Source organism: Charadrius vociferus, unplaced genomic scaffold, assembly GCF_000708025.1.
Source record: "Charadrius vociferus isolate BGI_N301 unplaced genomic scaffold, ASM70802v2 scaffold133, whole genome shotgun sequence".
NCBI lineage: Eukaryota > Metazoa > Chordata > Aves > Charadriiformes > Charadriidae > Charadrius > Charadrius vociferus.
Genome location: NW_009647734.1, coordinates 113,091 through 123,445, shown reverse-complemented (window position 1 = coordinate 123,445; position 10,355 = coordinate 113,091). Strand labels below are relative to the sequence as shown.

At 50.0% G+C, this 10,355-nt stretch overlaps 1 protein-coding gene across 1 annotated transcript in view; it reads right to left on the bottom strand.

Moving 5' to 3' along the window:
- Positions 1 to 2,882: 2,882 nt before the first annotated feature.
- Positions 2,883 to 10,355, bottom strand: part of SUGP1 (SURP and G patch domain containing 1) — a 19,696-nt gene continuing 12,223 nt past the window's right edge. The window contains exons 9-14 of the mRNA XM_009881665.1: positions 7,898 to 8,004; positions 7,048 to 7,225; positions 6,684 to 6,790; positions 5,704 to 5,849; positions 3,529 to 3,658; positions 2,883 to 2,982 (exon numbers count right to left, since the gene is read on the bottom strand). Of these exons, the coding sequence (XP_009879967.1) occupies positions 2,956 to 2,982; positions 3,529 to 3,658; positions 5,704 to 5,849; positions 6,684 to 6,790; positions 7,048 to 7,225; positions 7,898 to 8,004 (695 nt within the window). The 3' untranslated portion in view covers positions 2,883 to 2,955. The remainder of the gene's footprint in view (positions 2,983 to 3,528; positions 3,659 to 5,703; positions 5,850 to 6,683; positions 6,791 to 7,047; positions 7,226 to 7,897; positions 8,005 to 10,355) is intronic.

Sequence of the window (10,355 nt, the reverse complement as noted above, 5' to 3'; positions counted from 1 at the left end):
TACGGCGAAGGGAGCGCACCTGAGAGCACCGGAGGGGTTGAGTCTCCAGGGCACGCTAAGGAGATGTGGATTTGCAGCTGAGAAACCACCCACCGGCCCCGTTTGTACAGGGGGATGTACAAAAAGCAGCCTAAAACCCTGTAAAAGTAAAAAAAAAAGGGGTGTGTGTGAAAGCAGATAATCTGGGGTGACTTGACGCAATAATCTCCAGATTTTCCCAAACACCGAACCTCCTCCGAGCGCCGCTCCCGTCTCCCCGCGCTCGCAACAGCCGCTTGGGGCAAACGAGCCCCGAACTCTTTGTCTCCCCCCGGGTGGGTGATTTCGCGGATATCCCCCTCCGGTGCCACGAAATCACTGCGGGCGCTCGGGCTCAGTCAGCCGTGCGCTCACGCCGAAGGGACAGCCGGCACGACCTCTGCACGGTGAGCACCGGGAATTTCCTCTCGGATCACCAACTCCGGTGACCTTCTGGGCACGCCGCAGCGGCCGCCCGTTTGATACGGTTTCTGAGGAGCGAATCCCCGCTTGGAGCTAATGACGGCGAGGAGGAGGAGGAGGACCGGCGCTAAGTGGTTTCTTGCAGAAGTGACCCCTGCCTGCTGCTGCCGGCGGCAGGGCACGGGGAACAGCGCGGGACTTACAACATTAAGAAAAAATCAGAGCAAAGCACTTACCGATGAACGCGGTTATGGAGAGAGGGGGCTCGGGAAGACCGAGGCTGCTGGGTTGAAATAAAGGAATACAACAACTTGTGCCACCACGACATCAGCGATGTACGCGGGGATCGCCGTAGCACCATTATTAGCTCTAAAGATGCGAGCAGCAACCGCAGAGAGCCTGCCCGCTCCCCCGGCCTTTGAGGCCACGCTGTCACCAGGTCATCGCCAGCGCCCGAAGGATGTCACGCTACGCGCGTTGGCAATAAACGGAGACTCCGGAAACACCTCCGCTCTCCAGCAGCCTCCCCGCAAGCCCCTGCTCCTACGGAAAGCCCACCAGTGGGACGGGCAGTCCAACGTCAGCCCCGCACCGGTCCCGTCTACTGGTCATTCAGGCAAACCGGCTCGGCAGCTCCGGCTCACGCCAGCCCGGAGCCAAGACCCAGCGGTACTACCAGGAGAGGGAGGGAGCAAAGGGATGGGTGTCCTAACTTACCGGGAAAGCACAATTGTCACAGTGACCTTAATGGTTTGAGCAGAACTTGGCCCTACTGATGACCTGCCAGATTTCTTATCTTTATTTCCCAACGGAGGAAAGACACGGAGCTGTTGGAGCGGGGCCAGAGGAGGCCCCGGAGATGCTGGGAGGGCTGGAGCCCCTCTGCTGGGAGGACAGGCTGGGAGAGGTGGGGGGGTTCAGCCTGGAGAAGAGGAGGCGAAAAAGGGGAGACCTCAGAGCCCCTTCCAGTGCCTAAAGGGGCTCCAGGAGAGCTGGGGAGGGACTTTTTCCAAGGGCATGGAGTGATGGGACGAGGAGGTGTTCAAGGCCAGGTTGGACGGGGCTTGGAGCAACCTGGGCTGGTGGGGGGTGTCCCTGCCCAGGGCAGGGGGTGGGACGGGGTGAGGTTCAAGGTCCCTTCCAACCCAAACCATTCTAGGATCCCATGGTTACTGCCCGTGCCGATTCGCCATCCCACGTGCGCCATCCCCGTGTAGGAGCGGTGGTGGGTGTACGCGATGCGCTGGCACAGCGGGCGCTCCCCAGCGCCGCACACGCTCACGAGGCACTCGGGGAGTTTGATGTTTTTGGTTTTTTTTTTTCTCCTCAGAATGAACCCCTACCGAATTTACTGTTTCAAATGTTTTTATTGAAAGCCAAGTCCTTGACTCTACGGTGTTAAGAAAAGTTAACAAAAAAGAGAATCACACACCAAGTATTTGGACTGAGGGAAAACAAATGCAAAAGGAAACCGAATCAACCAATGTCACTTTGTTTTCTCTAAGACGCGTGGAAGGAAGGAGATCTGGAGCAGTCTTGTGGCCTGTCAAAACCCACAGTACGACCACTCTTTTCCAAAAACTCAGTGATTAAAACTAAGGAACAAATGAGTTTTATTTTATTTACAGACTGAAATGAACAAAATCAGTGTTTGTAGAGGGTTTTCTTACAACGAAATCCAAATGGCCTTTGACAAACTACGTTTGAAGGTTTGGTTCTTCATCACCCCCATCCCCAGTAAGCGTGAGCAAGTCTCCAGGCAGCTGGGGGGGGAACTTAGTGTTCAAGAAACCAGGAGGCTGTCGCCTCTGAAGCGGAACGAGCTTGCCCTGCGCCCCTCAACCCTCGCCGCCCCGCTCCACACCGACCCGCGCCTCGTCTTGCACAGGGCAGAGATAAAAACAACTAGGCACTGCTTTTGCAATGTCAGTTGAAGGTCAGACTATATTTCTGGCTCCGTGACAGCGTCAGAACCCAGTTCTTCAGGAAACAACAGCCTGACTGAACCATAGCCCCAAAAGCCGGGTCAAGACGGGCCCTTGTTGTATTTGCAATTAAAAAAAAACCCAAACAAACAAACAAACAAACAAAACCCCAACCCCAGAGCAGCACAAGCCGCGCATCTGAATGACAGAGGATCTGCCGTTCGGCAAAAAAAAATGCTTTCCTTGTGACATGGCACTGAGCTAAACGCGAATGGAGTCCCTGAACTATTCCCATCGGTATCTTTGGTGCGACCCTTCCACCGCCAGCAGGGCACCGCGTAAAGATCTCCGCTCTCACCCGCTCTCTCCTCCTCTCTCCACACCACCCAGGCCCCGTTACCACACCGCTGTCGTGACGCTCGAGTGTGCAGCGAGCGGGCTCGCCGGCCTTTCTTCTGGCTGAAAAGATGGTATCGCGACTTCAATAAGTTTTACAACATCAGCAAATAAGAGAATGATAATGCAGTTTCATAACATTTCACAGTCAAGTTACAATTGCTTTGAAAAACACATCGTCCCCAAAACATTCTCAGTAGTAAGGTCGCCGTGGATTGTTCTGTGGGGAATAACAAAAGAAAATTAATCAAAATTGCTGTCTTCACAGAACAATGAGCATGTGAGCTTAATTATCTGAAAAAGCCACTGAAACATGACATAACTGACAGTGAAACCTGAGGTTTTCCATCAAAAATTACAAAAGTAGCTCTCTAGCTGTGCTGGCATGCTGCATCTAACAGAGGCAAACGCAAACTCACAAGCCTTTTGCTACCAGGAAAACAATTATTCAAAATAAACCACGGACTTCTGGACAACCCATCTGCTGCTTTTGTGCGTAGAGTTTAATTTTATTTGGTATGTACAAAGTATAAAACCAGGGGCTTTTATATGGAAAAAAAAAAAAAATTATAGCAAGGAAAACTGCTCATCTATGGATGTTTTGGTAACGATAATTCAATTCAGCATGAGAAGAGAATCAAAGAGAAACATTCGCAGCATTTGCTCTCTTGGCTAAGCACTAGGAACACTCCCACCCTTCCAAGATACGCACAGAAGCCTCAATGGATTTGTCACTGTGTCTGCTCCGGTTTCGGGACCACCTTACCAATGGATTTGGTCGGAAACGGTAGGCGAGCATCATCCGCTTACGGAATGCCTCGTACTCATCGTCCTCCTTGGTCAGCTCGGCGGGACGGTCGATGCCAAAACCAGCTCCATCCACAGCAGTAGTTCCCCTGTTTGGAAAGAGGGAACAAAGCCCCCGAGGTAAGCAGATGTGGGGGCATCAAGCAGAGTGTGGCCAGCAGGTGGAGGGAGGTCATCCCCCCCCTCTGCTCTGCCCCAGGGAGGCCACATCTGGAGCGCCGTGTCCAGTTCGGGGCTCCCCGGGTCAAGAAGGACTGGGAACTGCTGGAGAGGGTCCAGCAAAGGGCTACGGAGATGATGGGGGGAGTGGAGCATCTCTCTGCTGAGGAAGGGCTGAGGGACGTGGGGCTGTTCAGTCTGGAGAAGAGAAGACTGAGGGGGATCTTCTCAACGCTGATAAATCCTTCAAGGGAGGTGCCGGGGGGATGGGAACAGTCTGGTTCCAGCAGTGCCCAGTGACAGGCCAAGAGGGAACGGGCACAAACGTGACCATGGGCAGTTCCATCTCCACCTGAGGAGGGCCTTCTCTGCTGTGAGGGCGGCAGAGCAGTGGCAGAGGCTGCCCAGAGAGGTGGGGGAGTCTCCCCCTCTGGAGCCATCCCAAACCCGCCTGGACGCCGTCCTGTGCCACTGCTGGAGGCGCCGCTGCTCTGGCGGGGGGGGGGATGGGGGAGCTCCGGGGGGCCCTTCCAGCCCCCACCCGTCTGGGATGCTGGGATTCTGTGACAGATCACCTTCCTCTTCACCAGAAATACCTGCTCAGAGAACAAGCATCAGGGAGCACTGGACATCATCACACAGGGCGCGCTGCATCAAGACAGACAGCTAACACTGAGCAGCTTATTGCATTTACCACATTTCTTACGTTGCCCTTCCAAACCAATGACGCTTGCTATTGTTAGATGGAAGTAGGAGTGTCAACATATATTTGCTTAACCTTTTTCAGCTGGACCAGAAGTACCGTCTATGCTTTGGAGGCCTCGCTGCTGAATGGCGCTCTGCCTGGCAGACTGACCGTTGGCAATCAAACACGTTGATTTGCACCTCAGCGACTGGAGGGACACAGAACTGATAAAGAACGTGTCTGCCTCCCATCCCTTCACTCCAGAACGGTCCCGAAGCGGAAGCAGTTCCTTTCCACCTGCAGCAGCACTTTCTTACCCATTCTAAGGACATCAGAGATGGCAGAGCCCAAGCAAATCACGACGCTTGCCTGTAAACCTGTTTTGATTACAGCGATCTTTTATGGCCAGACTTCCCTGAACCAGTAAGCATGTTGCCAGAGAGATCTTCTTGCGAAAGAGGAGCAGAAGTGCTTTGTAGAGATACTTTCTATTGTGCAGTAAACAAACTACTGATATTTCTAAAGGGATCTAACGCTAAAAAACAATTCAGAGTATTTCCTATCCCCAATATTTGGTTTTGAAGTTCAGCATATGTTACCAACAGATGATCTACCTAAAAAGAGATGCTCGTCTATTTTTGGAGAGAACTCTCATAAAGCTTTATTATATACAAAGCGTAATCAAATCAGAAAGCTTCTGTGCAAAAGAGTGACGTCAAGGCAGTTGCACGATCACACACAAAGCTCTCTGATGCTGATCTGGACTGAAATATCTTTCAAACCCAGGTTTAGCTGTAGCAATCTTGGTAATCGCCTCTCACCCACAGCACACCAGGGACAAGCTAGCAGGCACCAACGGCGCTTCAGATGCAAAAGGCACGTTCTTTAATACTTAAATAAATTTATGACTTTGAAGACATGATTTAATCCTTACATGCCCTGGGAGAGGTGAGGTGCAGACAAGTATTATCTTCATTTTATAGACAGGGAAAGTGGGGAGAAGGCACCGCTCAGAAGAACGCACTACGCAAACTGAGATTAGAAACAAAATACTCTTGGCTCAGACCATACCTCCTGCCTGAAATCAGGTAACAAACCCAGGCCTCGGGGGGAGGGAACCCCAAAGAAGTCAGAAACCATTTTTCTCCTTTGCTATGAGGATTCCATATTCTGTTCAAGTGATGAATTACAGTCACATCATTGCAGCTGCTTCCAGTAGGCCAGGGCAGGAGCATCAATTATCAGCCCAAGAGGAAAGGACTAAATCAATAGTAGAAGAACTCTGCTTACTTGCTGACTGGGTTTTTAATCCCCTGTCCATCCGAGCCAAGTCCCTCGCCTTCCTTCCAGCCCATCTTCATTAGCATTTGATAACCTATGTTTTCCACAGTCAGTTTGAACTCTTTGTATTCGGAATAATCTGGCTCACGTCCTTCCTGCAGAGACACAAAAGGGAGCGTTGGTTATTTTTCACACGCGCCTATCTTTGGGGGTCAGAGGAGGGGAAAACCAGCTTCAGCTACTCAAAGTTAGGATGGTTCTGGCAAACAATTAATAACTAGCATGATTGCTTAGGATTCCAGTTCCACACCACTGCAGAGAAGAAAATGGGTAAATGATAAAGCATTGCACAGCCCTATAACACAATCTGCAAGAAGCAGCGAATGCTACTGTGAGATTAAGCTGAGAAATATTTAGCTCTTGAATTTAAAGTTGCTCACTGGATCAAGCTTCAGATACGGTTCTCATTCAAGCCAGGATCCCCAAGGAACATCAGACCCCATGCTGGCTACACGAAAACATTATGAGGGATGTGCCAGCACCAAGAAGTTCTATGGTTTAGGAAGAATTGGCAGGTATTGAAGTGCTTTGCATAAGCTTTTTGTAGGCTTTATATTTTCACTTCACTGCAATCATCTGGATAAAAATTTTCCTTGTTTGGGATCAGCAGCCACTTACTGGAAACAACAACAGCAGACAAACGGTGGGTAGTCCGAGAGGCTTGTCTGTAATTTCAGCTAACACTCCAATCCCATCCCAATAGTCCGTTCTCTAATTTGCTACGGCCCTTTCTCTGCAAAGAGCAAGAAACAACCCTCTTGTTTCCCCCAAAAGTAACAGAGCTCCCAGCGTAAGGGCAGAAGTCCCTCGAGGCCGCAAGGTAGCTAACTGCTGTGAAAAAGGGCCGAGCACACTTGAGATCTTTCCCTCGCTGCTACGGGACAAGTCTGAAGCATTGCCACCACCCCGTGAAGTCCCTGCTATTTCACCTTCAGCGCCTTGAACGTCTCCATGAATTTCTCCAGCTCGTCAGGTGGAAGAAAGTCTCCGATGAAATGCTTCCCTCTGCCCATCTGCGTCAGCTGCTCAGCCCACTCTGCCCAAGACACAGATGAGAGAAACCCGTAATAACGCAGTGTTCTTTGACTGGGAATTTCAGAGGGTTTGTGAAGCATAAAGCCTCACGGCAACAGACGGTTATTATCTCCACTCGACAGGCAGGGAAGCCACAGCACAGACCAGCGAAAAGTGACCCTGCACCTCCCACGCCAACAACGTGATCTCAGGCGTCTCCCTCTGGAGGGCTCTGTACAAGCACAGAGCAGGAGGTTTGCCCGGCAGCTCCCTACACACCTCGCGTCTTGTCCATCTCCATGCGGCGAAGCTGGTGCTCCCACGTTCCCAGCTCACTGTCCACCTCTTCATCGCTGTCATAGCCGTGTTGGTGCTGCTGAATCGCCTTTTCCCACATCATCTGCATCTCCTGCATGGCTCGCTTGTGCTTCATGATCATATCATACATCTGCTGCATCTAGGGGAAGAGACGCAACAGCGCACTCAATAAGACAACCCGTTCTCAGGCCGCAGATCTGCCACAGATGCACACGGAGTTCTGCAGCAGAGCCCGCACCCGCCCCGGCTGCCGTACGGAATACAGGTTATGACAACTACAAATCCCAACAGGCAGCGCTGTTGTTTGATCTCATCCGCTCGCTTCTCAGATCAAACAGCAGCATTATGCGCTGGTTCCTCTGACAGAAGTACCTTGATATTAACACTGAGGACTGCTGCCACCTGATCGTCCCCACACAGCTGAACCACCACCCTCGTGTTCTCGCAAAAGCCGATTCTGCTCTCGTTCCCCCCCAACACTTGCAAGTATCCACTCACCTTCTCCCCACTGCTGAAGCCATACATAACCAGCTGCAGATGTGACACAACAGACCTTATAGATTTTGGGTTTTAGTTTGGTAGGACAGCAATTGGCTGGCTTAATTCATATTCCCCAAAGTCCTCTAATATTTCTGCTGACTGCAGCATCACAGGATTCTTAGGCGTTCAGCACAAATCCTAGGGATTTATTTGTGGGCCACTGGGAAAGTTTCTTTGCTATCTCCACCTCCATTTTCCCACCTAACCCAGCCGTGCTGCAACACAGTACACTGGTACACAAATGAATTTGGAAATAATTTCAGGGCATTACCTCCTGCTGCTCCTTCAGCTGTTTCTTCTGGGCTTCGGAGAGCTCCGTCACACCCACCAAACCAACCGGTTTCCCTTTTTCATAACCAAGACCCTTGAGGTCCTGAACTGTAATAAGCACATGTTAAAAAGACTTTCAAAAATCTGAGACAGCTGTTGAGACAAGCGAAACCGTATCTCAAGATCCCCACGTGAAGTTTTACGCTCATTTCATGGTTCCAAGCACTGAGGCACTTAACAACCACCTGGTAGGACTTAGGAACCACAGGAGCCGGAACGCCACCGGGTCGCACCTCTTTCGCCAGCCAGCTCAGAGTATTCCCTCACCCTGGTCCCAGGCTCTGCCCACATCACCTTAACAGACTCCCAAACCGCGCCTCACATCCTCAGAGGTCACTCTGCGTGGCAATCTGCTGCACCATGCTTTAAAAATCATTCCTCCTTAAGGTTAATTCTCCTCGGAAGGCTTCCTCGTGAACCCCAGCCACCGCGAGGAGTGATACTTAATTATTCAGAATTGAGTCACAAGCAGATCTGAGCCTGTCAGCATATTGTCCAATCTGTGCACGTAAGTGTCTGCTGATTACTATGTAAACAGCTACTTCATTCAAAATGAAAAGCAAATGACCACATTAGAATAAAGACATGAGCATTATGCTGCTTTTGGACGTTGCCATTCCCCAAGGAGATTTTAGTTTCTAATCTACAGGCTCAAGAGCAGCATTGCCAGGGATGTTGCCGTTGCTTTCAAAGAGGGGGCATTTTAAGTCTCTGCTCGACAATCCCATTGATGTATCCTCCTTTTTCTGCAGCATCCCCTTCTGGAAGCTCCTCCTTTGGAATGGTTTTTGCCGTTTTATCAGACAAGCCCTGAAATTAGATATTAACATTATCTGGGCAGGGCACCTACCGATTTAAAATGACCATACGGCACTCTGCATTCAAAAGACAAGTTAAAGGAAAGAGAGAGGGCAGGAGAAAAAAAGGAAGCCTGTTTGTAATGGCTGCACCATGAAAAAAAGTAATACAAATATTGCTGGGGCTGCGAAAAACCAAACCAACCAAACGAAAAAGATATTTAGGATGGAGATTGCCTCGCAAACTTGGTTCGCATATATGTAACAGGGCTGGCAGCTCCCCTCTGAAACACCTCCGAGCTAAGATCCCAACGGTTAAATATTTAAGGGATTAAAAGAAGACACACAACCACACTTGAAAGCGCACTGCATTTTTCAATACAAGGAAAAGGATTTCTTCCTAATGACTGCAAAAACCTCCATTTGAATGTAAGTCCAGACTACAGTTAAATGATGCTTCATTAATTATTCATTATCTATTAATTATGAAGTCCGATAATAATAGGATCATTGTTCATGACACCCAATGTCTACCCAGCATGCTAATTAGGCCCCAGGGGTCGTCTTCTCCCTTCCTCTTATTCGCACTCAGGGCAATTGATCCGAGCGCTCTTATCTCCCCTCCTTTCCCGCACGCTTTTGGCCCAGCACGCCAGGATTGGAAAGCGGCTTCCTCAACTCCAGCCTCCCAAGGAGAACATAAAACAGCCCATCCACCCTCCCTCGCACAGCTACAGCCTCTGCACATTCGCATCAGCGCCGGGAGTCAACTCTGCAGGAAGAGTTATGTAAAACACTGCAAGAGGTTTTCCAAGAGAAGAGGAGCAAGAAGGCGCGTTACGCTAGGCTCGGTGCTAGGATATGCACTTTCAGCTCCCAAGAAATAAGGACAAATAGAAAAACAAACCTATCTATTATTGATAAACAGCTCCATTTCTGTCTCGGAGAGCACTGAGGTTTGGAGAGAGTTTTAACAAACACACTACACCTATTCCACGTAAAGAAGAACCTGGCCCCGAACGTTATGTGAGACCGGGGCACTTCAGCATCAGCCCTTCTCAAAGATTCACCTCCTGTTTCAGGGCATGGGAAAGCTTTCTCTGAATGCACCGAGGAAGACTCTCTGCCCTTCACAGAGGTCGGCAGCTCTTTGGCTTAGTTCTGAATTGCATAAACACGCCGGCTAAGAGCCAGGCATGGCTCTAGAGGCCCCGCGAGCTGGTGGCTTGCCAGCATATATAACCACCTTAAAGGAGAAAGGTGAGACCGTAGCATCTTCTTTTAGTTCCCAGAAAGCATATGCCACCGCTCCTTCTCGTGCTAAAACTACATCTGGTTTGTCTGACTGCTCCGGTACCTTGCAGACTTTCTGCTGAGAGATGCTGAAAGTCACTGCAGAAATTTAGCTCCCGGGGGTATTTTTGTAGGCTCGGCCCAAAGTATCACACTACAGGTAAAGTTGACAGAGAAAGCGAAGCTCCACCCCAAGTCCACATCTGAAGATGGAAAAGTCTCTTCGTAAATAAGATCAATCAATGTATTTGCATAAAAATAGATTAGATTTATAAGGTCCTTACACTGGTCTAGCACCAGGCAAACACT